Source organism: Colletotrichum spaethianum, assembly GCF_022836535.1.
Source record: "Colletotrichum spaethianum MAFF 239500 DNA, contig23, whole genome shotgun sequence".
Classification (NCBI taxonomy): domain Eukaryota; kingdom Fungi; phylum Ascomycota; class Sordariomycetes; order Glomerellales; family Glomerellaceae; genus Colletotrichum; species Colletotrichum spaethianum.
Genome location: NW_026054793.1, coordinates 62,719 through 88,968, shown reverse-complemented (window position 1 = coordinate 88,968; position 26,250 = coordinate 62,719). Strand labels below are relative to the sequence as shown.

Genomic DNA, 26,250 nt, shown 5'->3' with positions numbered 1-26,250 from the left:
GCAGCTCCACGTACAAACATTCACACAAAGACATTGATTTACACGCACTGGTTCTGGACGACGGATTCCTTGAGGAGAACGGTGATGTATACAAACAACAAAAAATGGCTGCCGCATGTAGCAGAAGCCGGCCGCGGACACACGCAGCCTCGTAGCATTTCCTTTACCAACTCCTAACCGCAGTATAGACCGTGTCGGCGGCTCCTTGTCGCTAACATGAGATGTCGAGGAAAAGTCCAAGTCCTCTGCCGAAAACGCCGTTTTATGCCCACACTACTCGTACAACAACAAGTGTCACCCTCGCTTAGCTCCTGCCTCCGAACCAGGTCACAAGTACTTTAGCTTCCGCGTCGCAAACGCCGCCACCACGGCGCACACGGCGCCGATGAAGAGGCACACGGCGATGGCGTTGGGGCCGTCGGTGCTGTGGTGCTCGTGCTCCGGCGCGTCCGAGAGCTCGGGGCTCTTGCCGGGCTCCAGGATGGTGAAGACGACGGTGCTGATGAATGTGCCGATGAACTGCGGCAGCGTGGTGTAGATGTTGAGGATGCCAAAGTAGATGCCCGACAGCTCGCCCGTGGACGACGTCGCCTGCTGGCCCCCCTCGTCCGGCCCGTGCTCGAGGTGCAGCGGCTGGTCCTGGCCCCGCGTCGGGAGCTCAATGTTGGAGTCATTGGAGAGGCGGCGGTACGACGGCGCGCCGCCTTCGCGGGCCCCGCTGAGCTTGTTGACCTCGATGCCGAGGAAGGTCGTCGGCGCCCACATGGCGATGGTCCAGGACAGGCCGCAGAAGGCGACGAGGAAGGTCGCGAAGCGGAAGCTCTGGGCAAAGGGGGCCAGGAACATGGCGGCGGCGAACATGAGGTGGCCGCAGATCCAGGCCGTCATCAGGTCCGGTTTGTTCTTGTTGAACTTGTCCAGATACGGCGCCATGGCCTGGGGCGGCCGCGCCGTGAAGTTGTTGTCGTCTGGGGATTTCACGACCAGGGGGAGGATCCAGGCGCCGAGGAGGGTGATGGTTGAGTATATAACCAGCGCCAAACTGCCGATGCGGCCAATGTCTCCGAGGGCGTCCTTGGAGTCTTTTCCCTCCGAGGGGGCATCGTAGCGGAAGTAGGTCTCGCCAACCCACGTGGTGCTGTAGAACAGGAACGGGAACCAGCCGATCCAGGACCAGAACTGGGCCCAGCAGATGGCCTGGATCCGAGGGGGGAGATGGAGCAGCGTCGACCAGATCTGCCGGACCACCTTAAACCGCCCGGTGGCCTTGCGTGGGTCGTACCTCGTTGACACCAGGACCCGCTCGTTGACGGCCCAGCAGGTGACGCCTGACGAAAAGACCATCAGGAACGTCGCGATCAGGGTGAGCTGCTTGAACTGCGAGTCGCCCAGGCTCGTGCCAAAGATACCGACGAGGTCGATGGCGCCGGCTCCGTAGCCCAGCATGTGTCCAATGGCGGACATCCTGCTAGCTTTGTGGGGATTAGCGATGCAACCCGGAGACGGGTCCGGAATTCACTTACACCACGCAGCACCGGTCTGCTGTTTCTCGATCGGCAGCGTGTCGACGATCAAACTCCTTGCGCAGGACATGACTGGATCGAGTAAGCCACAAAAACGCTACGACGGGTTCTACAACCCCAACTCACCAGCGTTGATTGCAAAATCCACGGCGTAGATCGCCAAGACCGCGAGGACAATGGTGAAGACCCGGGCCGTCTCCTTGTCGGATATGAAGAATTCCACAATCTCTTTGGTGAACCCCAGCGTCAACAGACTGAAGGCGACGATGATGGAACCGATGACGATGAACGGCCGCCGCCTGCCCCATTTCGACTTGGACTCGTCGGCGATCGCGCCGACGATGGGCTGCACCATCAATCCAGACAGCGGTCCGGCGATCCACACTAGCGAGGTGTTGCTCTTCGTAAGGCCGAGGTTGAGGAGGTAGGGAGTACAGTCTAGTTGCCGGGGCATGTCAGTATGAGGGAGTAGGTGACGGTTGGCGTAGCGGGCTACGTACATGTCATCTCAATTCCCCATGTGAAGCTGTCGTTCAGGAAACGTCAGTATTATATACCCAGCGCTGCGCAAGAAAATCCCACATACGTGATACCAAGGGTGTTGAAGGTCAAGAGAATCATTCGCATGGCCTCCGAGCTCCCCCTGATGGAGGGCTGGCCCGCCCAGCTCGACATCCCGGCGGCAGGATCCTCTTCTAGCACAAGGGCGTCGTGCTCTGCGTGGTCGTAGTCGTCGTCGGTATCGTCGGTATTGTCGTAGTTGAAATCGCCCCTTCGGCGGCCGGCAAAGTCGTGGGGACCGGAGGGTTTCGTGTCCCCTTCTCGATGCGCTTGGGGTGGTTTGCGGATCGCGATGACAGGCGCAGGGCCGACGTCATCTACTTCGGTACTGCTGCTGCTGAAGGATCTCGAGGGCGTCCTAATCGGGGTCGATTTCCCACCCGAGTTGTCGTCGTCGTCAAGAGAAGAGAACGTAGGGTAGTGGTGAGGAGGAGGAGGAGAGTGAGAGGAATCTTGCGACGTCGATGAGCTCGACGTCTGGGCCATTTGAAGGGCCACCCTGGGCTACGCAAGCTGTCAAGAGACAGGGTGGGCGTAGGTAGGGGGGAACAGGGGTGCGATGGTTATGTGGACCAGGATTCGAGTTTAAAGTAATTCGGGCGTCGCGGCGGCTGCGGATCTGCTCGAGACTGGGTGCGCGTCATGCCCACAATTGGTTCACTGGTGCAGGCAGTGCAGTGCCAGACCGGCCAGCCAGGTGCAGCGAGCAGGCCGAGGGGGCGGGAAAGCTACTGCTTGCCGAGCTGCGGTGCACCTGGAGTTGGATTTCCGGGGGAGACGGTCAATCAGGCCGGGGAAGGGAGCGATGCGACACGAGATTGGTAGATTTTGGTCGGACAAGAAAGCCGGCGTGTGATTGCGCAGAGCTCTGGGGGCTTATGATAAAGTAACTATTAGGAACAGGAGTGGACGCAAGGGGGCGATAAGCACTGCAGCGTGTATAAGAATAGAAGCAAGAACAGGGAGCAGGCTGGACATGGCGGAAGGAAGCCAGGACAGGACGTGTGGCTCGTTTGGGGGAAGAATATGTACAAGAAACAGTATCCGTGGATAAGATGGAGGGGAGTCAATCTGCAAATGATGCGAGGGAGAAGTATGGCCATGGGGTGACTTGTGACAATGTGGTGTCACCTAAAAGCTACGGCTGCGCGTGGCACATGCAAATAGTAACTTAGTTTGCCCTGCTTCGCAACTGTAGCCTTTTCCCCCTTCCTTTTCTGCAAGACATTCCAGGGTTTGGGAGGTGCTCGCCGGTTGGAATGGAAGGCTGGTGAAAGAATATCCGGAGGCTTCTGTGCGGGCGGAAGCTCTGGCCATCGGGGATGAACGAGGGAGAGCAGTGGGTTCCGAAGTTTGAATGTGACACTCCAGCCCAGCGGGAGAACGTCCAATCGACAGGGTCGAGTGTCTGCTTGATTGGCACACTGATACTATGTAACAACGCATCTCACTGAGGCGAGTATCCAACCTGATTTTTCCTGGACCTGTCATGGTCGACTCGACGGACAGCATGGGCAAGGTTGGATGATGGGAACTACGAGTGGACAATGTTGTGTAAGAGAGCTGGCCCACGGCTTGTTTGCATGGCGTGACAAGATTAGAGAAGGACTGTTGCGTGCTGCTTGTACTGTCGCAAGGAAGAGACGCTTGGCCCGGACTACTATCGTCAGTCGGATTGGATTGTGTCGAGATACCGAGCTGCTGGCAGCGTGCGGGAAATTACGACACGCTTCCGAAATAACACATAACATTGAAACCGAAAGGGCGATGCTCCTTTCCGTGATTTTCTCTGAAGACGCCGGCACATTGTCAATCACGAACCCCTGCAGAACCCGGGCAAGCTGGAATACGCGACATCTAGTAGTACTGCGTACCCGAGAGTGCGCCCGGTTGTTGAAGATTAACCGAAGCAATGACCGATTGGGGTGTTCTCGTGCCTCAGTGACCGAGACACACGACGCACCTCCCATCCTGAGTACATGGTGTCTTTAAAGACACCAGACCTCCATCGGTTGAACATGGGCAATCTCATATTCCCATCTGTGAGATCTGTATGGCATGGTGGCCCGCTGTGGGTTCCCCTACGAATCAGGCAATGCCGCACAGTCGCGCGTCAGCACCTCTTCGGGGTCGGATGCCGCCCTGCCCCTCCGGCATCTGCCGTCGCTCAGCCCAAGGACTGCCCCGCGTTCAACGGCGTGCCCCGCCATCCCAGTATGCGTGCGCGCTGCTCTCTCACGGTCGCTGCGGTCCAGTCGCAGCTCCGACATAGGCCAACGTGGTGGCATGGCCCGCGGTGACGACTAGTCTGCTGCACACTAGAACCGGGCCAACCCACACCACAAAATTTCCGTCCTCTCTCTTCTTGGCCCGGCTTTTGACTCACCCGCAGACAGAACCGAGAAAGCCCCCACGGACAGCTTCCGCGCAGACACGAACCAGGAAACGAAAGTCGCGCAGACCTGACGACTTTTCCGCCCTAAAACCATCTGCCGTCCCCGAGGCAGACCAATTGACTCGGAATCACTCTCGCTTCCCTCTCCCCAAACCTCTGCGCTGGGAACTGCATTGTGCGACCTATCACAGACCCCTCGCCGCTTTCGCCGCAGAAATCTCGTCACCATTGGCTTCACTGCGACGTTGTGCTCCATCCCTACGCGCCCGACGTTCCCACCCAACCTGAAATCCCGTTTCGAATCACGGGTCCCTTCTCTCCGCCTACCGATCACCTAATCCGCCTCCCGCGACCTCGCCATACCCTACCTTTGCCTACCATGGATCTGGTGAACCAGTTGGTTTTTACCCCTCCATCTAGACCGCCATGAGCCAGTTCAAGGAGAAGCTAACGACGACGCAAAGCCTAGAGGGCAGGCTTCTGTTCGCCGTGCCCAAGAGTGAGTCAACCCCTCCAGGCGCCCCCCCCCCCCCCCCCCCCCCCCCCCCCCCCCAAAGAGCACATTGCCCAGAGGCCCTAAACTGACAATGCCTCTTTTTTCGCAGAGGGCCGCCTGAACTCCGCCACGCTCAACCTGCTTGAGGGAGCCGACATCCAGTTCCGCCGCGAGAACCGCCTCGACATCGCCCTTGTCAAGAACCTCCCCATCGCCCTCATCTTCCTCCCCGCTGCCGACATCCCTACCTTTGTCGGCGAGGGCCGCGTCGACCTCGGAATCACGGGCTGGGACCAGGTCCAGGAGCACGATGCCGGAGTCATCGCCAGCAACAAGGCCCGGAGGGCCTCTGTCGAGCTGAGCGGCGACGGCGCCGAGATCCAGAAGGTCGGCGGCTGCGAGATGGTCATGGAGCTCGGTTTCGGCCACTGCAAGCTGCAGACCCAGGTGCCCGAGAAGGGCGCGTACGCGACAACGGAGGACTTGATTGGCAAGACCATTGGCACCAGTTTCGTGAACCTGGCTGCGGAGCACTTTGCCAAGCTGGAGCTGGGCATCGACTCCGACGGCAACAGCAACACCTCGCCCAAGAAGCTCCGCACCAAGATCATCGAGCTCAGCGGCAGTGTCGAAGCCGCTTGCGCGCTGGGCGTCGCCGATGGCATTGTCGACCTTGTTGGTAAGTTACCTCGAATTGACTCAAACTTGACCATGCACTAATATGGATGCCCAGAGTCTGGAGAGACGATGAGAGCCGCCGGCCTGAAGGCCATCGACACCGTCGTGGACTCCCAGGCCTGCCTCATCAAGTCCCGCTCGCCGTCGAACACGGAGCTGGTCGAGCTCATCGCCGCTCGTATCCGCGGTGTCATCACAGCTCAGAGGTTCGTCCTGTGCCAGTACAACATCGAGAGATCCCGCCTGGCTGATGCCAAGGCCATCACCCCCGGCAAGCGGGCGCCGACCATCACAACGTTGGATGAGGAGGGCTGGGTCGCTGTCAGCTCCATGGTCGAGAAGAAGAAGATTGCTCTCGTGATGGACAACCTGACCCGCGTGGGCGCTCAGGACATTTTGGTGCTCGATATCCACAACACTCGATAGATTTTGCCGTATGTGAAGAAGAAAAAATAGAGACGAAGACCACGAAATATGTAATGCGCCTGAGACGAGGTCGGACACGTCCGTTTTTTTGGAATGAGTCTCGAGGAGTGAAGAAGGGGGGAAAGAAAAGTGAGGCTGAAGCTGGGTGACACGCTCGAGGGTCCACGACGCAATCGTCGCAGTTGTGGCTGTGAATGGCGAGGTGTGCATCGAGCGTAGGCATCGCTTGCGTCGCTAGCGTAGCATTTCGAGGCTCTGCACCTACTCGGCCACACCAGCCCTGATAATGGACCCTCCAGGGCAGACTGCGAGGCCACGTACTGGGCACCCCTGATCAGCAAGCTCGTTGCTCGCATCCCGCGGGAACGAATCGTCCGTCCCATCGAAGCTTTGGGCGGCCGCAGTTTGATGGCGTGTGTTTGGGGGCATTGACAGCGTTTCTGGTTATATTGAGCCCAATGTCAATTGGACGTCTCCTGCTGATCTCCAAGGGGCGCCAAGTGGGGCACCTCCGTCACTCCCGTATCCCGTCCGCAGTGCGCGCGCGTGGAACAAGGGCTGAAGGGAACGAACGAAACCGAGGTGGTGGCACCAAGAGCAGCGCGGCCGGTGGTCCCAGGCCGCACCGAACCCCCCGACGCGATCGACGGACTGACGAAATATTTAACCTGTATTTCACCTCCGCACGCCGTCATCACCGAAGTCTCCCTTTCCCAAGATATTGGTCACCTCACCCGCCACGCAGTGAAAGCCGTTGGCAACGCCCAGGAACCCCGCCTACCATTGAAAACTCAATTGGATCTCCATCGTCCGTGTATACCGAAGCGCTTCGACCAGCGGGACAATGTCGTCATCAACGACAGCCACCAAAACCACTGCCACGCGGGGCGGCAGTGACGTCGGAACGATCAAGCAGTCGACGATTTACAAGGTCAGCACCAATCTGTCGAGGTTCATCTAGTGCTTCAAATGGCATCGCCTCGATGCCCAGCTTCCAGGCGCTGTCCTGCTGCATCTAGCACGTAAGCTCACATGCACCCACAGAGTCTCGTGACACCCGTCATCTTCGTCTCGTTCCTGCTGTCCCTGGTGTGGGTTGATATTAGGTACACCATCAAGAGATCAAGAAACCACAGCCAAGGAGGCTGGATGCCCTCATGGCTGCACAACGTTGTGTACCGAAGCTCTCCGTATCATTACGTGCAGGTCAGAGAGCCAAAGGGTCCGAGGCCCAAGGGCGAGCAGGAGGAGTGGTACTATCACAGCAAGCAGAAGAAGCTGATGCGTATGGAGGTCGACGACGCGTTCCAGATGAGGGGACACGTTCTCGTGGTGCTGGCGCTCGCGTCGCTGGCCATCGTTTGGGGTATTTGGCTGTTTTCCAGTTGGGCGTGGAGAAGCCTGGGTAACAGGGCCTTTGATATCTGAATGGAACGAGGTTGAATGTTCACGCGGCCAGTCGATATGCTTGATTGATGCAGTTCCTCTTTGCCGCCGCGTGCGATTTTGGTCCTTCGGTGCCTCTTGGGATCATGGCCCTAAGTTGAGACGAACGACTCGGGAATATCCGTATTATCGCACGCGCCTTGCCACTGTGCATCCCTCTAGACCCACTCGACGGGCGGGATGTGATGCCTGACTCGTCTCGCCACCATTGACACTCGGCCCATCGCGTTGACCACTAATGCATGGCAAGACTGTATTTCGTTCTTATCTGGGAGCCTGCAACATCTCGATGCCGTCCTCTTCTCCGTTGCGTGCTGAGCGGCCGCAGGTTTCGCTGAAGGTGAGGATAGCAAGATGGCCTTTTGACGCCGGGAAAGAGCTTATTATCATGCGCCGGGACATTTCCAAGATTCACGAAAAACTGGGACTCGCTTGAACGGAATCTGAGAATTTATGGCTATTCAAAGATTTCCCAATGTCTGGTGTCAGTGTCAGTGTTAAGGACGAGGTGCATCTTGAAGGTCGAGGCGCTTTTTCTCAAGGTGATCGAAGTGTGATGAGAACACTGGATGAGGCACTAAGCGGAGGGTACCGTTAAGCAGACTCAGGCGCAGATAGACGCCAGAAGACCCAAAATCCAAGTATATGCAGTGAGCTATGTGTTAAAGGAAAAGGAGCAGCACCCTGAGTGTTGAAAGAGGGAAATGAGAAGTGCTTTCGAGAAGAATCTCGGTCCATGGCATGAACGAAAAGCAACTGACAAGGGAACTGCTCTTTCCTCTCCCAGAAATCTCTCCCTTCCCTTCCCATGGAGCTTGATATATAAATCTGACTACCACAACCCAGTTTCCAGCACAATAGTTAGGTCTTTTCTTTCCACCAACACTCAGATCTTCCAAGCTTGTCATAGAGAATTCAAGTATGGGACTCTCCCGCTTGGGAGGTTACATCCGATCGAGTTCAGTGCCGGCTAGAGTGGGGCTGCCCGCGGGGCAAGCGTCTGTGTCTCAGCACTGGTAGCTACCCCCTGCCAGCTCAGATAATTACTGGATTAATCACTGCTACCCCACGGTCACGTTGATGCTCGTTTCTTCTACTTCCAACAAGCAATCCCAAATCTCCTTACGCGCCACGGTCTTGCGAGGTCGCCAGTCTGAGGCGAATATTCCATCCTCGGCTCATTCACCAGATGAGATGAAAGCATGTCGGACCCGGAGCCAGATCGCTGCAAGCGGCCCGGCGTCTTGCACGGAATCGCCGCGCCGCTGAGCGACGCGCTGCGAAATGCACTTTACGCCGCCATCGAAGCCATTTACGCGGCTGGTGGGTCCGACGCGCCCGCTTACCACAATGCGCCCAAGCCTGACACAGGACCTCATGCTGTCGCGACGAACCACGATGCTGCCCTTGCACCGCCTTGCTCGACCCCTGAATCGCCGCTGGAAGCCGCCTGTGCTTGCCTGGCCAAGTGCTTGAAGCACTGGGAGTCGAGAATTGAGGATCGGTCGCTACATAGCCAGACCGCCGTCTATCACTTCCATCCGCCAAGCAACTCTCGGGACTTTGAAAGCTGGGTCACGGGACAGAACATGTCTGCCAGCGATTCTGCGCTCATCACTCGTCTTCGCTCCCTATGCCCCAAATCGGGCTTCGAAGTCTTTCCTGTCATCCTGAAATACACAGGAACGACTTGCCAGTACAATGCTTGGGTCCAGCAAGCGAACGGCCATGTTGAGCCTGCCTCGGCCGGAGACAACGGTTTCTGGAAGCCATACCAACATGTCAAGCACTCGCCGAGTATCTTTCAGTTCAACAGCTTCACGGGTCCCACGCTCGCGGAAAATGTAAGTTGCCCCGAGGGTAACGTTCTCGACGAAAGGAATGTCGCTTGGGAAAGGGCTCGCCGCACTTTGTTCTTCTGGCAATCACCAGAAGAGCAGCGGCAATTCGAAGAAGAGCGCAGAGTTCGCGAGTCGAATCCCAAGTGGTATCAGAATATCATCCCGGGCACGAGCGGTGAGCTTGGGTGTTATTATGCACCGGTCAGTCTCATTTGATGCCTGTCTTCACCATCCTTGTGCATTGTGCCTGATTCTCTTTTAGGCCATAATCCTCGTACCTCTCTCCACACAGCTAGAGTTCATCAATATCGCTGAGCAACCAAAGCCTGTTTCTCACATCTGGCGGTACCTCCTGACGCAGTGCAATCAATCTTCGGATTCAGCAGCTTACTTCGATGCCGTGCAAACTCTGTGTAACTTTGTGTGGCCCAAAGGAGACGACATACCCACAGAGACCCGCGTCCTCGGGATGACAGTTCGAAACCGTCAGGAGTGGATCGACGCTATCGACTCTAGTATCATGGGCGAACTGATCATAGCTTTGCTAGTTGTCAAGGACAGTCAGCTTTGCAGCAACCTCATTGCTCAGACTCAAATTGAGCCACGTATCGACTACACTTGGGTGTGTGAGAAGGCTAGCGTCTATGGCCATTCCGCTGCCGACGTGCTCTATGGGTGAGTTCAGAACCCCTCTTCAACAGACATGACTGACGCCCATCAGACTCCGTCGTTTCTTGTTCAAACGCAAGAACTTTTTGCAAATAGCAAGCATTATCGACAAGCTGCCTGCGTATTCCGACAATAACGACACAACCAAAAACGTCTCGGAACTCGTGAAAGACACCCTTGACACACTCGAACACCCCGTATCAGCAAGTCACGGTCGGGTTGTGGTCAACTTTCTAAAGCTGTTCAAGGATTTTGCGACTTGGAGCGATATGTAAGTGTTTCGCCAGGTTTCCGATCACATAGGCGTGCTAATGGATTACAGTGTAAATTCAGCGATTGCCAGCGAGCCTCGGCAACTTAATCGGCACAACCAGTTTATGCTTGGATTGCTCAACAGGCTTCTCGAGGTGGCGAAAAAAGACAAGCTTCCTGTTGACGAAGTGACGGCTTTCTATCAACAATACGCAGAAATGATGGACTCATCGCACACGCTCTGGCAGGTTCATCGTCTGGTCAGCAACGCCACGAAAGACCAGAGCGCCGAAGCGAAGACGGCTCGGCAGGCTTGGTGCATTGCTGAGCCAGCGCAAGAGCTTCTCCACGATAAGTCGGAGCCTCTTCCAACCAGTCACACTGTGATTGCTGGCCTCTTCAGGAACCTTGACCGGCTCGGCATGCATGATCAAGTAACCAACCTGGCAGACCACATTGTCAAACACGTCGCCGAAATCGAGCCCATTCATATGGCACCACTCTGGCTGCCATTACTGATGACACTTCAAGACCTGGCTGATCCTGAGAATCCGGCGTTCCGGCGTTTGTTTCAAGCCATCTTCGAACGGTACGATGAGGCTGTTTTTGAAGATGTTTCTGGCCGACTCGAACAAGATCCAGACTGTATACCGCACATGGCTGCGTGTTGCAGTCATTGCCAAACGCTCGACCCTTATTTCGAACAGCCTAGTTGGAAGACTCTTCATCTCGTGCGCCCAAGGGCTATAGTAGATCACATCGAAACCCAGCTTCGTCAGCAAGGAAAGCCCATCAAGACAGTCGTCTATGGCAAGAACGAGGCAAGCTTGACAATGCAGCTAACCAAGACCTCTCTAGTCAATGAGAACCTGCGTACGGTTGGAGAGTTGCGACGACAGGAGGCGATGAAGACTGTGCAACAGTTCGACCCAGACAGATTGTTGCCTTTCCTCGAAGACAAGGGAGAGATTATGTGGAGGCTCGGGAACGCAGAGTCTCAAGAGGCGCCCAAAAACACGCCTGTCAGATCCTCGGATTCACCGTCCGCCAGCGCTGCTAGGCTGTCGAGAACAAGCTCGTCCTTTACGTCCGATACTTCTCCGGGCCCCGCAGAGACGCCTCGAATGGATCTCCAACAATCCCAAACCAAAAGCGAAGCACGACCGAACACAGAAACAAGACGTGACGAAGCAACGCCCAAACTTGAGAGCCACGGCAGCCTGGGCACCGTCAAGGCAGAGCCTTCTTCAGGTTCTGACTTGACGGGACGCTCGGGTCATAAAGATGTTCGAGAGATGTTCGGCGCCGCGGTCAAAAAGGAGAAACCCACTTCAGGAAGCACCCAAGGTCTCCCCAAGACTGGCAGCATTTCGACAAGAGATCGCCTCAAGTCATTGAGCAAGATCACGCGGAATTCCACACCCAAGTACGACGATGTATCGGCAGAGCGACTTCGAGCGGCTCTTAATAAGGATCGGACACCGAAAGAAACGCCTGGAAGCAGTAGCAAGGCAGCGTTGGGCCATTCGTCAACCGCGACAACCTCTACGAAGAGAACGGAGTCGGCGACTTCATCTGGGGCACGAAGAATCGACGGGCCTGTATCTTCTACTCTCGGGAGATCCGGCTTGCCAAGGAGCGCGCCGCCGCCGCCGCCGATTCGCAAGAGTGCCATTGGTGGATCTGGCACGCGACGGCCAGATGCCGTGGCCGGCTCTCCGAATGGCACAACACCGCGCCCAAGCTCTCTGACGGGTGCCTCGAGCCGAGGCCTAGGCGTCGGAGTCAGGGGTAAAAGCCCGTCGAGCAGTCCTTCACCGGCCACCGCCAGCGCCGAACCGGACTACATGGCGGCCGTTCTGAGCGCGGAGCGTGCGAAGAAGCGGCGTACCGGCTCGACCTGGGAAGTGCGTTCCGTCTCCGGCAATGTCGTAGGCTCAGGAACATCTTCCGGCAAGTCGAGATTCGGCAGCCTCGCGCAAGGCAAGGAGAACCTGGGGCTTTCCAGAGTAGGGGGGACGCCTTCTTTGGGAACCGGAGCGCCCGGTAGAGCGAACGCGGCCCCGGGAGCTCTGGCCGCGAGGTCGCCCAACGTGAGGCCGGGAACCACCCGGATTCCCGCCTCGGCCGGAACCAAGAGGAAGATGGACGGCGACGACGGCGTCATCGACCTCTGCGGCGACAGTCCTCCGCTCGGCGCGACCGAGAAGAAAAGGGGCCCGCCGGTTTTTGACCTCCTCGACGACGACCCCTTTGGTGAGGATTAGGGGGTTTTGATCGGCTTCTTTGAGCTTTGGTCCATCAAGTTGGATATGGCGAGCGCGACTTGAGTTTGGGTTTGCAGCACTTTGGGAGCGTGTTTTTTGGTTGCGTTGAGGGTTGGATTTCAGGCAAAGGCGTTTCTCGCAGAGCAAGGCGGCGGATTGGCGTTGACAGCTAGGCAGGCACAGATAGATACCCAGGCGATTTGAGACAGAAATGGCACACGTTTTTCCAAAACTCGGATTCATTCAGTGAGTCTTCTCATTGCTGCGCTTGAAACAAGTTAAATAAAACAACCAAAAAGTCCCTTCCCATTCCGCATGTCCCCTGTCGACGCTTCGACGCTGGTCTACGAGCAGAGTCCCGTCGTAGCCGGGCGAGCTTACATCACATAGAGAAGATCCGTGTCTGCAAAAAGAGTGAGCACGGCCGAGCGAGGCCAGTGGACGAGCGACGACTTACCGATCGGGTGGCTGCTCGAGAGCTGGGGCAGCTGGGTGTACTTCTCCTCCAGCACCTCGCGGATGCTGTTGAGGAGCTCGACGTAGCTCTGCTGGGGCTTGTTCTTGAGGGCGGTGATGAAGGCGTAGGACATGGCGCCCGTGGCCTGGTTGGCGATGGTGGCGTCGGCCCTGCAGGTTCTCTTGGTCAGCTTGTCTCGCGCGCCATTTGCGCTGGCGGGGAGGGGGGGAGGGCGCGATTCGCCACTCACGATGTCTGACTGTCCTTGCTGCCGGACCACATGATGACGTCGGCGGGCGAGGTGCGGGTCTCCTTGGTCTTCTCGTAGGCGCCGTCGCCAGCGATGGCGCGCTTGCCGAAGCTGAAGATGGAGCTCGCGACGGCGCCGAGGTCGCCCGAGGCGTAGGCCGTGAAGGCGTTGAGCAGGCCCTGGCCGGCCTCCTTGGCCAGGTTAGGCTCCTTGAGGACGCCCTTTGTGGAGTAGATGTAGGGCAGGTCGAGGGCGGAGCCCGAGTGGCACGAGTCGAAGATGGCCGTCAGCCGCACACCGGGCTGCAGAGGCTTGACCATGACGTGGTGCATCTCGTCGTCGACGATGTGGCCGGCCTCCTTGAAGTCGACGGGGTAGATGACCTCGTCGTAGCCGTCGTCCTCGTCGCCGTCAATGTCCTCGGTCTGGCCGCCATGGCCCGAGTAGTGGAAGAAGAGCGAGTCGTTGGGCTGGGCGCCCTGGACGAGCCAGTGCATGGCGCGGAGGATGTTGTTCTTGGTCGGCTGGCCCATGGGCTGCTGCTGGTCGTCGGTGAGGATGACCATGTCCTCGCGCTTGTAGCCGTACTTTTCGACGAGGAAGGCGGAGAGGTTCTTGACGTCGTTGATGCAGCCGCGGAGCTCGCCGGACTGGCCAAAGTAGTTGATGCCGATGAGCAGGGCCTTGCGTTTGCCCTGACAGGTGGAGTACTGGAAGCTGTATCCCTCGGGGGCGCCGTGACCGAACTGCTGGGCGCCGGAGGGCGGGGGAGGCGGCGCGTTGCGGTTGCCGTGGGCCCAATCGTTGGAGTTCACCGTGGGCATATCTCGGGGGTTGAGTCAGTACCGGCAAGAGGTGAGGCGGGAGGCGGCGGTACTTACTGGGTCTTCCCTGGTGTCCGGAATTGACAGGGTAGCCGTAGACGTCAAGGCCGGGGGGCGGCGGGTGAGGAGGGGGGGCATACCTGCCGATGTAGCTCTGGTCCGGGTTCGGGTTGGGCGGCGGCTGGTTGTAGCCGTAGCCACCGTGGCTCGGAGGGGGGCCCGGAGGCGGCTGGTTGTAGCCGCCGCCGTAGCCTCCGTATTGTTGCGAGGGAGGCGGGCCGGGGGCGGCTGGTACCCGCCGTAGCCTCCTCCGCCTCCTTGGTGGTGTGAGCCGTAACCTCCCTGGTGGTGGTGGCCACCGCCGCCGCCGCCGCCGCCGCCGTAGCCTCCATCGTGGCCACCGGAGCCGTAGCCGTACTGTCCTGGGTAACCTGACATCCTGCCGGAGTCAATTGATGCTGTGCGAGTGATGTACGGGGTGTGTGGTGTGCAAGATGTGTTTTTGTTTACACACACACGCTTCCTGTGACGGATGTGAGTGAGTTGCCAGCAACCGGAAAAGGCGGGGTGAGGGCCAAACCCACTATGAGTGAATAAACGTGGCCGGGTTCGCTCACAAGGCTTTCCCGAAAGGCAGCAATTTGGAAACCGGGCTCTGCAGAGAGGAGGAGCCTAAGGAACCTCAATGGGTTCGGACTCGGAAGATCACGGTGTCGTTAAGAATGGAATGCGAGGGGGGGGTTGAGAGAGGCGCTGTGGGGTTGGGTGAGATGTGAGAGCGACTATCCGTCCCTCCTGGAGAAACGGTTGGTCGCAGTGGAGAGTCTCTTCAGGTCAGTGTACGGATACCTCGCTGGGTACGAATACCTCTGGCTGGTAGGGCGGTACGGGTACGGGACAGAACGGCAAGGCAGGTAGGTAGGGTAGCTTCCTGCGCCGGGAAGGGACTTGGGGTCGTCGGGGTGGAATGGGATGGATGGAGGGGCAACCCGAGAGAGGCAGCCCAGGATGAGACGCCTTGAGGTCGGAGTGGTGGGGTTGGAGGAGGGGCTGCAAGGGGGAGGAGCTGCACTCGGTTGCAATTGCACCTGACGGGGGCCGTTTTGTGTAGCGCTTGGGCAGCTGCTCAGCCCGAGATTCACACCACCCTCTGAAGACAACAAGGACGCTTGCTCGTTTGGCGGAGGCTTCTACCTGTTTTTACCACAAACCAACCCAACTGCAATATACCAGAAGCTGGTTGGCTCATGCAGTTGGTGGCCTCTCCAAGAGACATGAAAGAGCTGGGTGTTCTTGGGACTGTCGGTCAGTTCCAATGGCCAACGTCTTAAGACGTGGACGTGCAAAGGCATAGCTCAGGGTTCAACAAAGTACGCGGAAATGTCAAGCAAGCCACGCTGAAATGCAGGCATGAGATAGACTGGGCTACTTTAAGATTAAGGCGAAGTGAGCCTGAATCACCATCATCGCCACAAACAACATATGCGTCCACTGCGTCCACTGCGCCCACGTCCAATTGAACGCAGAGGTGTAGCAGCCGGGTGCATGAGGCACACTCGCCCATAGCTGGTGAACATCCCCTCGGGTTGCCAAGACCAGCTCGGCTGTCAGTTTCCTCCCTCCCCTTCCCGCGGACAGCAGGAGACAAGGGACGAAAATGCCCAGGCCTGCAGACGGGAAAGAGAGGGCGGAGGGCGGAGGGATCCCATCGGTGTCTGCCATGCCATGCCACCTTCTCCTGTCTGTGTGTGTCTGCCCGGGCTCCAGTTCAGAGGACCGGACAGGCGCGAGCCTAAACCGTTTCAAGCAACGGCTCGATGTTGTGGATGCGGCCGCGTATGCCTCGCAGGCCCGCGGGCGGGAACAGGCTCGGGCGCCAAGCCCCTCTCAGGCGACACAGGCGCTAAACGGCGCCGTAGGGCAGCCTGGCGTCATTCCTCACATGCCGGCGGTGATCACTGTGACCTGGGTGAGGTAGGGTAGGACAGGGTACTGGTGGTACCTTTGATGTGTGTGTGAGGGACGGGGGAGCGATGGCGACGATTGACGGATGAGCAGAAGCGCGCTGCTGTTGATGCAAAACATGTTTGTATGAGATGTCGCTTGCTATGTCCTCTCCAGGCACCCGGGTTTGTTGCTGCCAGTGACTCAAATAGAGTAATACGAAGCTAGCTAGGGACGGAGCAACAAGCATCAGCTCAGTCTCGAAAGGCAAGGGCCGTTTTCGGTATCGGCATCCATGTGTACCTTTTTTTTTTTTTTTGTAAACCATGGCAAGCAACCTGGGAGGTAGCAACAGGGTGGCACTAGGAGGCAGTGATTCAATCAGGCTGAGGCCAGGCGAGAAACAGAGACGAGGGGCTCGCTCTGCCATTCCTCACCACATGGTTTTTTTTCCCTCTTCTTCCCCTTCCCCTCCAACTCTTCGCACCTCAACAAAACGATCGATCCATCTGGCCCCGTTGCACGCGATAATACCGAGACGAACGACCGCGACCGCCCGCCCGACCGAAGCCGTAGCTCATCCAAGCTCCGTCCGCACACGCTCCTCATTGCACCCACGAAACATTCGCTCGCTTTCCAACCCCGCTAAACTCAAAAAATGGTTCGTTTCCGCTTGCGACGCCGACGAAGCTGCTGCCCCTCCTCTCTTCGCGGCTCAGATATAGCTCTGCTATCGACACCAGACGCTGACTTCATGCAAGGCTCCTCCGTACGGTCTCACCGAGGAGCAGTACAATGACTACAAGGCAGTCTTCTCCGTCTTCGTAAGTCGCGACAACCCTGCCCAGCCCGCCCCGAGCCCCTCCCATCGATCGCACTATCATGCGTTATCGCTCTTTGGGATGAACCTCTCACTGACAATTGTGGTTTGCCCACGAAATAGGACCGCGATGGCACTGGTGAGTTGCCCAACCCAGCTCAGCTTGACTATTTTATTCAATCCCGTCACCTGCACCTGCTCCTCGACCGCATCCGCGCGCATCTGCCCCTCACGCGACAGCTCCCATACACCTCATATACCCGTTGACATCGCTGACTTGCGGCACCAGGTGCCATCAACGCCGAGGAGTTCCAGATCGCCATGAAGTCGCTCGGCCTGAACCCCAGCATCAAGGAGGTCAACGAGCTCATCGCCGAGGTCGACCCCAACAACGACGGCGGCATTGATTTCAACGGTGAGTACCCAACAGCCAGGCACTCCTAGCGCAGCGCGATCTCGGCCGTTATTGCGTTCCTGAGCGCCACTGCGGACTTGAACAACCCGCGAGCTGACAAGCTGCCTAGAATTCCTCCAGCTTATGAGCGAGGCCCCCGCGCCGTCGAGCAAGGACTCGGACACCAACAAGGAGCTCGTCGCCGCCTTCAAGGTCTTTGACAAGGACAACAGCGGCTCCGTCTCGCCCTCGGAGCTGCGCCAGGTGCTGCTGTCCCTCGGCCAGCGCGCCACCGATGAGGAGATTGAGGAGATGATCAGGCACGCCGACCTCGACGGCAACGGTTCCATCGACTGTGAGCAAACCCCCTTTCCCCAGTTTCCAGTCTTTCTGCAATCCGCACATGCGCTCTGCAGGTCCAGGTCGCATCGCGCAAACCCGCCGGAGCTGTCCGCCCTGCACCACCTCCCCGGCCCCCATTTACATTTCGCTTCCCAACCCCGCCCCCACTCAATGTTCCATATTTAGCAACCTTTACTTTCGGAGGATTTGCGGCTGACAGGGAGACAAAAAAAAACAACAGACCAGGAATTCGTCCAGCTCATGGCCCCGAAAGACCTCAAGAAGTAAGAGCGTCGAGCTCGGCGGGAAGCCGCAGCGCAGGCAGACGACTCGGTGGTGTCTTTTTTCTTTGGGTATTCTTTAATGGGTTTGGGTCATGTCTTGGTGGGAGGGGGGAAAAGCACGACACTCGGCTGTCTTTGATACCCTTTCCCCCCGATGAAGGTACGGTGGTGACACAGGGAGGTCCAGGGGGTGGTTTGACGGGCGTAAAACAAACTTGGCAATACAAACCATACGGCAAACACACGCACAATACACACACACACACACACACACTGAAACTGAATCAGACACGCACTCTCACAATCACAGCTGCTTACGAAATGGTCAAGTTGGGTGGGATCGGTTTCTTCGTCTGTTTCTATCTCCTAGAGCACAAGACCACTGCAAAGCGTGTCTGTCTCTCCTCCAATAGACAAAGGCCCGTGGATGTCCCGTCCCGGAATTAACAACAAGGAAAAGTGAGCGAGACACAATCGCCATGTGGGTAATCGTAAGAGGGTGAATAATCGATGAAAAGGGGGTGGTCAAAACTGCCGTGAGGAGGATCCAATGCCGTGTAGCCATCCGTCCTCCCCCATCACAAAGAACAAACTTGCGCGCGCGCGCAGAGGGCAATGCTTTCCGCATCACCCTTAAAGTCGGGAATGAGAGGGCGGTTCGCAAACCAGAAGAAGTCGCCGTCGTGTGCCTCGACCCCGATCCGCGTTTGCCCGTCCCGCCGAGTCGCAGCCCCAACCGCCTATCCCATCGTACCGTTTTTTTTTCCCAAACCAGAAGAAAGCTGAGGCCGTGATCGCGTTCGGGGGTGGTGGTGGTGGTATCTCTGTGTTTGGTCTTCGCACTCGGGAACTTTCTTGTTGCTTTGGCGATTAGAAGCAGCAGGTCAGGCACTCCAGGCAGCACTCGCAGGTCTCTCCGCAGAGCCAGCAGCAGCAGAGAGTGGCGATGCTAGAGATTGGGTCAGTCGGCGGTGTTGCTTGGCGGCGGGGAGGGCCGGCGATTCTTACCAGCCGTAGAGGCAGCCCTTGTCATCCTTCTTCTCCTCCTGGGGAGGGGGAGCCTGGCCCTGGGGAGGGTAGTACATCTAGCCGTACTGTCAGCCGGTTGTTCACGGGGGTTACTTGTGACGAGTAGTGAGGATGGACTTACAGGTTGCTGGCCGGGAGGAGGGTAGCCCTGGGGAGGGTAGCCACCCTGAGGAGGAGGGGGAGCACCGTAGTAGGGCCTGGAGGTGGTGCTTGTCAGCCGTCGCGATCTCACGATTTTGGAAGATGGGCGCGCGGTGAGGACTTACTGCTGCTGAGGAGGGTATCCAGACATGTTGGCCGAGGGTTATGAGGGCGTTGGTGATTAGGCGAAGCTGTCGTGTATGAGATGCGCGTGAAGAAAGCGAAAGTTGGTATCGGTTGAAGATGGCGCAGGAGAAGGGAAGACGCGAAAAGGGCTGGGAAGGAGTGAAGGAGGTGGAAAGGTGCGAGTTCCAAGTTCCAGGCAGGGGGTGGGAAGGACAAAAGATAGGATGGGCGGGAAGGAAATATGAATTGGGGTGGTAGTGGATGTGAGGTCTCCCTCGGTCAACGGAGAAGGACGGTCATGTTTAGTTAGTACCTACTACCCGGGGTCGCAAGTTGCCGGGATCGCACCCCAAGAGTCAAGGCACTACCACACCACCTTCACCATTCGGCCTGGTGGTTCCTCTTACTCCTCCGTCAGCGAGCCGCTGGCCACATTGGGTCAGAAGTACACGCGCGTTACGTGTAAGCCACCTTTGCCCAAGACGCTACGCCTCACACATTTGGTGATTCTGTTTTTTTTGGGGGGGCGGACCCAAGGGTCTTCCACTGAGTCGCTCCTGTTCGGCCTATCCGTATCTCACGTAGAAAAAAGGGTCCCACCCATCCTCTCGTTCTCTCTTTCGGGTCCGCGGATCGCCTGTTGGCGAAACGGGTTCCCAGCGCATATCCAACGGTCACCTCACCTCGACCAATGTCAGTTCAGAATCGCAAGCAGAAGGGGGCCAGTGAAAGCAGGGCTCAGGGCGAAGCAGGAGGGAAACATGGGGTCCGGCCGGGATACCGGGCTTTCGGCAGTGATATCTGGTGTAAGATTTTCTGGGCACCGCATGGATTGAGCCACGGCGACTTGCACAAAGTTCGATGCTCACTGTAGGGCGGAGCAGGGGGCGGTTGTTCACATAGCTCTGTACTAATTGTTCTGTATCCGTACATGGTAGCCGGACGCTGTCTTGGCAGTTTCCCATGTGCACGACCCCTATCGAACGGAAACTCCAATTACTCACGTACTGTGGTCGGTTTCTTGGTGGACAGTGGTGGTGGATATGTCGGCATCGAGGACCGCAGCCAAGCCCAAGGATCGCTCTTGGCAGGCGTACGCGTCCACGTCGAAAAGCGTTAGGTTGTCTGCAAGCTCCTCAGCTCGGCAGACCGTTTAAGGAGGTCTTGGGACCCGTTGCCGAGCCCGGTTGAACGGTTTGGAGGCTGCTTTTTCTGAGACCATCCTTGGCCGACGTCCAGTCATATGGACAACACACACAGCGCAGCAATAGAAGACATAAAGGAGGGCAATGCAGCCTCCGAGCAGTGGCGACGGATGATGGGTTGTGTCTGCCCAACGCGAGATGCGAGACAATTGAGGCTTTTCTTTTCAGTCGTCATTCAGAAGGTCAGGCCACCCGGGCATAGCTGCATAGTTGTGAGTGAACACTCTCGCGTGCATGGACGTGGCATTAAGGTATGAAGACATGACATGGCGGCAATTTTGCTGGTTGAGATATCTCTTCCCGAGGCGGTTAGACCCAACCTTGCTGCGAAATCGTTAGCATCCACAGGTAACAAGGTAGAGACTCACTCAGCAGGGGTGCTTCTGGAAGCTCTCAGGGAGCTTCAGGTCATGGCTAAGCCGGATTCGGCACGGACTGACCCTGTCCAAAACCAGACGGGTGGCCGGCGGCGGACAGGGCGGAGCGCCGGTACGGCCAAGCAACTGCTGTCATCCACCTCGCGTCCAATGGCCCCCCCCCAAAATTGTGAAGCACGTCTCGAACTTGACATCCCCCCGTGCCGCCGTCCGCTCCTCTCACTTCACACACACACACACAGACACACAGATGCAACCTAGGACCTCAGGATAAGGTAAGGGCCGGCTGAGCCCCATGTTGAACCCCTGCTCCGTTTTAGACCGTTGGACCCCTGCCGGCGCCTGCCCTACCAGGTGTCTGCAGTCTGACGGCTTGCCGGAGGGCTCCAATCAATCATCGGCCGCCAGCCGCCAGGTAGTGTAGTGCACTATGTATGTACAATGGCCTCACCTGGCACTAACATCTTCTCCGTAGTTTTCCTCCCCGCCGAGCACCTCATCCACCGTACCTAATTACCTTTGCTCCATATGCAATACGGAAATGGTTCGGTAACAGGTAGCCACCGGCGACGGTGCCTGGCGATTCCTCAGTGGAGAGGGGGCCACTCGCATCCATCCGGATGCCTTGAGAACAAGTGATGGAGAGAGTTTGGTGCTCGCCGTCGCTCGGGCGAGTATCAGTTGATTAGTTGATTGCCTCACACGGCAACGTCTAAGCTCAGAAGAGGGCCCCTCACTCCTGAAGCAGGTACCCTTAGCTTATCTGATGAGTGCGGCGGCAGCTTTCATCCAACCTCACGCGCCCCGTACCTTCTCTGACTGGTCCAATTCGAGGTTGGGCAGGTGGCTTCCAAAGCTCGGCTCCGTGGACAAATATGCGCCGGGAGGGAGCCCATCGGCACCCTCACACACCTCACACGCAGGCACAACACATGCGCTGCACTCTGCCTGCACGCTTCACTTCGCACCCCAGAATTTAACTGCGAAGCTGCCAGTGATCCACCCGCGGAGCCCGTTGTCCTCCGCAGTACAAGAGCCTGGAGGCCCAGAAGTCCTGCCGTAGCTTCTCGCAGTCGACCAACGAGCTGCCCATCTCACCAGGCCCTCCCATCCCCATCCCGCTTCCTCGCTTGGAACCCTCCCGTCTCCCGCCAGAGCTCCTCCTCAACCGAGAGGGTCTTTCTATTTCCGTCCTTTCTTTTCCTTTCCTGCCACGGCTTCCTGACCGCCCTCCAGAATAAAGAAAAGGGCTTACGCAGCGCCGCGCTTTCCCAGGTTGCCCCTCGATATTTCTCGGCCTCTGCCGTCTCATCCGTCCTCCCCGTCTCTGCACCACCCATCTCACATATCCCCATCCGCCCTACCAAGTCATCAACCTTGCTCTACGCGTAACCCCATCGACAAGAAAGGGCCACCATGTCTTTCTTCAAGAAGCTCACCAAGGAGTTCGAGGAGCTCAAGACCTCCTTCTCCGACGACAAGCCCGCCGACAAGCCTGCCGAGAAGAAGGACGACCAGCAGCACCAGACCGGTAAGTGACTCTGCACATCAATCCACGTTGCCCAGACGGACGAGGAAGAAGGAACATGTCACTTGCGTTTTGTTGAATCATCACAACTCATCTACGATTCTTCCAACCTGGTCGTTTGTAACCCTGCCTTATTTATTGTCTACGTGAACCGAACCGCTCCATGCCTCCCCCTCCCGCTTCGACACTAGCCAGATTCAACCGAAATACCACTGTCGTTACGATAAAGTTACTGACTCGCATTATTCGCAGGCGAACGCGGCTACGGTGATCACTCGCAGCAGCAGCAGCAGCAGCAGTACGGCGGCTACGGCGGCGGTGCTCCCCCCTCCAACTACCCCTACCCCTCGCAGGCACAGCCTCAGTCCGGCCCGGATCACGGGTACGGCAGCCAGCCCAGCTACGCCCAGACGCCGCCTCCAGCTCCCCAGTCCGCCGCGCCCCCCATGGCCGCTCCTCCCGTCTCGCGCGGCTGGCTCGTCCAGTGGGACACCACCCACAACCGCTGGTTCTACGTCGACCAGAGCTCCGGCCGTTCCCAGTGGGAACACCCGTCGCCTCCTACCGGCCCCCAGGGCGGATCCTCCTACGCCCCGCCTCCCGTCCCTCCCCACCCTTCCTCCGACACCAGAGCTTTCGGAGGCGACCAGGGCCACGGCTACGGCTCTCCCGCTCCTTCTTACGGCGGCGCTGCCCCCTATGGTGCCCCCTCCTACGGCCAGCCCGCCTATGGCGGTGCACCCGCTCCTTATGGCCAGGCTCCCTACGGCCAGCAGGGCGGTACCAACCCCTACGGCGAGAAGGACAAGGAGAAGAAGAGCAACAGCAGCGGCATGCTCCTCGGTGCCGCCGGTGGTCTCGCCGTTGGTGCTGTTGGTGGCGCCTTGATCGCCAACGCTCTTGGTAAGTGCATCTACCGAGGATATTCTTGCGACTTTGCCATTCTTCCCACTTTGTATTGCGATCATTCATTAACTTTGACTCTATAGATGATTCGGATGACGAGCGCAAGGCCGCCGCCGCACCTGCCGCCGCGCCCGCCCCTCAGCCGCAGTACGGCGGCTACCAGGACCCCTACGCCGACCCCTACGCCAACTCCAACGCGCCTCCGGCCGTCCTCCCTGCCACCGACGCGGACGGCGACTCCGTGTCGTCCAGCGACCGCGAGGATGTTCAGGATGCCAGGGCCGAGTATGAGGAGGCTCTCGCTGCCGCCGCCGACTCGGACGCCAGCAGCAGCGACCACGAGCGCCTCGAGGAGGCCAGAGAAGAGTACGAGGAGACGTACGAGGAGGTATACGGCGATGACGACTAGACGTAGCCGGCCTCGGATGTCGGAGAATGCGTGCAGTGCAGCCAGGAAGGCCAGGACTGGGCTGCGAGACTTGCTATGACGACTTCATGATGGGAATAGGATGGTTCAGCATCGCGCGGCAATTAGGATGGCAACAGAGAATGCTTCGGCCTGGTGGTTTCGGGACAATCGTTACCTCATCTCATAGCTTTGGCCCTTTTGAGAGCCCCTGAATTTCAGAACGCGAGACGTGTTATTGGTCTCGGCTTCGCTCGCTTCACCCAGGACCATCTCGATCGAGTGAGACACTCGCGCGGTGCCTGGCACCACGGATCGTGACTCGTGACAATGAAGACGGGAGGGATGGGCAGGACGACGATGGTGTCCAGCTTCCACCTCGGTGAGAGCAGCCAAGGGGGGATGTCGTGAAGCCGGTGTTGTTCGGCGAAAGCCATACACGCGACAGTTGTTTACACATGCCCCTTGCCCCTTCTGCCGTCCCAACGCGACGATGACACCGACTAGTGAGCAAGGGGAATCCAAAATGACGGGTCGACAGCGCGTCGCAAGGCAGGGATGCGCGACGATGACTGCCGTTCTGTTCCTGGACCCCCCTCCCCCCAGAGCGTGTCTTGGACACAGACAGCGGTCGACGATCGCAAGGGATGGCCGAGACACGCGATTTCTGTCGCTGTGCATGGGAAGCCCGCGAGGGGGGGCCTGGATCGGTCGAGAGGGCTCGAGGTTGTCATTGGCTCTCCCCTCTTTGGAAGTACCGCCGACGTTTGGCTTGTTTGTTTTGTTCTTTCTTTTGTCAGGAGAGAAAAATAGAGAGAGAGACACAGGCCCTTCCTCGTCCTCATCCCCCAGATTCGCGAGACGGAAGAAGGGGGGTGTATGAACGGCTGGGGCTCGCTGAGGAAGTTGGTTCGCGTCGCAGTAGACCGCGCGACACCTAGCAAAACAGACGAGAGACGGGGGGCAGAAGATCTCGTGGAAGGAGGGGGGTGTGGCCGGGCGAGCTGCGCTGGAGGCCAGATGGGATTCTGGGAAAAAAAGAAAGACGGCGATCGGGCTCGCGAGATGGCAATGTTGCGCCCGTTCGGATCTCGGCGAGGAACCAAGGCGGCGAGGTGGGCTGATGTGATTTGAGCGAGCGAGACACAGGCTCACTTTTTTTGCTCGCGTTTTCCACACACATACCCTCTCTCTCTCTCTCTCTCAATTACACGCATCTACGGATCACTTACACATACACATACACACACAGACTGGACGTCGGCTCTGAAAGTCTGAAAGAGGACAGGGTTTGGCTTGCGCAGCTGGCGGCTCACGCCGAGGGGCCCCCCCAGGGACCACCCCTCAATCCAGGCACATCAGCGAGCCGATAGGCCCAGCGTCCGCCTGCCGAGGGCAGGGTCTCGGCGCTATCGCTATCCCGCCCCCCCATTACCAAACCATAGCACACGGCGCGTTTCCATGCCAGTCCCCCTCACGATGTTTTGTCCCTCCCCCCCCGAAAGAGCTGCTGCAGGTCCCGAGTTCGTCCCAGCCTGCGCGCGCCCCCCTTCTCCCCTGTTCCTCTCCCCACAATGTCTCAGCACGCCGCTTTCCCAACCATCGACGAACTCCCAAGTAGGTACCCCCAGCCATCCCTTGCGTCCCGCGATGGTCCCGTGCTGCGCTGCTCGGGGGCTCGGTTGGCTGGGCGGTCGGTCTGGGTTTGTTTTGATGGTCTGCCAAAGGCTCGCCCTTCCCAGCTTTGTTTGCCCGTTTCCCCTGGTTGTTCCAAGGGTTTTTCGTCCTTGTTGTGGTAGAGACCTTGAGACGTGTTGGTTCGCGTCGTCGAGAAGGGGGCCAGCGAGGAGAGGAGTTTGCCCGTACCCGAGCTGGCAGGTTGGGGGGGGTTCCCCTGCCTTTCGCCTGGAGGCGCCGCATCCGTACGTGAGCGAGCGCATGTGGCCCGGACGGGCAGACTACCTCGACGGCAGCGGCGCCCCCAACCGCATACCTCTCCCCCAGCCAGGCCCAGCCCCCTCGGGCCACGGGCGGCTGGGCCGCGTTGCTACTTTTAGGTCCCCTCGCGGACAGGGACGGGCATACCCATTTCGCTACCGGGCGACTATCGCGATAGACTGGTGCACTATCACCTACCTAGACCGTGAAGAAGAGGGAGGGAGGGAGGGGGGGAGGAGGCTGGGTGTGGCCGGGGGCCGAACGTCGCGCGACCCGGGGGACTGGTGCGACGGCAATCCGTCGTCGCCGCGCGGGAACGGGTCGAAGGAGACGGTCGCGCGCGCCATCGTCTGATGGGACGACGACGAAGAACGGGTGAGTTGAAGCAGGTAGTGGCCGCCCGTTCGGCCCCCCCCCCCCTTTTCCGTCTGAGCGGCCACACGGCCGTTTAAACGGCGCCGCGGGAAGGGGCGAAATGCGGTTGACGGCTCTTTGACAGGTGCGGCGCGCGGTAGCTGGCTTGCAAGAAACGCCCAGATGGGATCTGGAGGCGCGGCGGCGGCGGCTGGTGGGGGGAGGAGACGAGAAAGGGGGAAAATAGAGTCAAAGTTCTGCGTTGGAAACTCTGCCCTGCATTTTGCTGCATGCGTGTTTTTGTCTGGCAGACAAGACGGACGGACGTACGTGACAGACAGGCAGGACGGGCGCATGCGGGCTCGAGACCG

General features: G+C 58.4%; 7 protein-coding genes across 7 annotated transcripts; 6 read left to right on the top strand and 1 right to left on the bottom strand.

Moving 5' to 3' along the window:
- Positions 1 to 327: 327 nt before the first annotated feature.
- On the bottom strand, positions 328 to 2,570 carry ColSpa_08484 (general alpha-glucoside permease; the record flags this gene model as incomplete). The annotated part of the gene is made up of 5 exons (XM_049274696.1): positions 328 to 1,472; positions 1,524 to 1,595; positions 1,650 to 1,961; positions 2,024 to 2,049; positions 2,110 to 2,570. 5 exons carry the CDS (start codon positions 2,568 to 2,570, stop codon positions 328 to 330), a joined length of 2,016 nt encoding a protein of 671 aa, XP_049130653.1.
- A 2,335-nt stretch (positions 2,571 to 4,905) lies between these two features.
- ColSpa_08483 (ATP phosphoribosyltransferase) lies at positions 4,906 to 6,079 on the top strand (the record flags this gene model as incomplete). Its single annotated transcript, XM_049274695.1, has 3 exons — positions 4,906 to 4,978; positions 5,085 to 5,654; positions 5,709 to 6,079. 3 exons carry the CDS (start codon positions 4,906 to 4,908, stop codon positions 6,077 to 6,079), a joined length of 1,014 nt encoding a protein of 337 aa, XP_049130652.1.
- An 844-nt stretch (positions 6,080 to 6,923) lies between these two features.
- On the top strand, positions 6,924 to 7,507 carry ColSpa_08482 (uncharacterized protein; the record flags this gene model as incomplete). The annotated part of the gene is made up of 2 exons (XM_049274694.1): positions 6,924 to 7,010; positions 7,124 to 7,507. 2 exons carry the CDS (start codon positions 6,924 to 6,926, stop codon positions 7,505 to 7,507), a joined length of 471 nt encoding a protein of 156 aa, XP_049130651.1.
- A 1,220-nt stretch (positions 7,508 to 8,727) lies between these two features.
- Positions 8,728 to 12,554, top strand: ColSpa_08481 (uncharacterized protein; the record flags this gene model as incomplete). Its single annotated transcript, XM_049274693.1, has 4 exons — positions 8,728 to 9,567; positions 9,659 to 10,041; positions 10,088 to 10,306; positions 10,358 to 12,554. 4 exons carry the CDS (start codon positions 8,728 to 8,730, stop codon positions 12,552 to 12,554), a joined length of 3,639 nt encoding a protein of 1,212 aa, XP_049130650.1.
- A 3,188-nt stretch (positions 12,555 to 15,742) lies between these two features.
- ColSpa_08480 (uncharacterized protein) lies at positions 15,743 to 16,063 on the top strand (the record flags this gene model as incomplete). The annotated part of the gene is made up of 1 exon (XM_049274692.1): positions 15,743 to 16,063. One exon carries the CDS (start codon positions 15,743 to 15,745, stop codon positions 16,061 to 16,063), a length of 321 nt encoding a protein of 106 aa, XP_049130649.1.
- A 1,107-nt stretch (positions 16,064 to 17,170) lies between these two features.
- Positions 17,171 to 17,873, top strand: ColSpa_08479 (calmodulin; the record flags this gene model as incomplete). Its single annotated transcript, XM_049274691.1, has 3 exons — positions 17,171 to 17,264; positions 17,374 to 17,598; positions 17,827 to 17,873. The coding sequence occupies 3 exons, from the start codon at positions 17,171 to 17,173 to the stop codon at positions 17,871 to 17,873; spliced, it is 366 nt and encodes a 121-aa protein (XP_049130648.1).
- Positions 17,874 to 22,163: 4,290 nt separating this feature from the next.
- On the top strand, positions 22,164 to 23,590 carry ColSpa_08478 (protein transport protein SEC24; the record flags this gene model as incomplete). The annotated part of the gene is made up of 3 exons (XM_049274690.1): positions 22,164 to 22,278; positions 22,528 to 23,178; positions 23,265 to 23,590. 3 exons carry the CDS (start codon positions 22,164 to 22,166, stop codon positions 23,588 to 23,590), a joined length of 1,092 nt encoding a protein of 363 aa, XP_049130647.1.
- Positions 23,591 to 26,250: the final 2,660 nt, after the last annotated feature.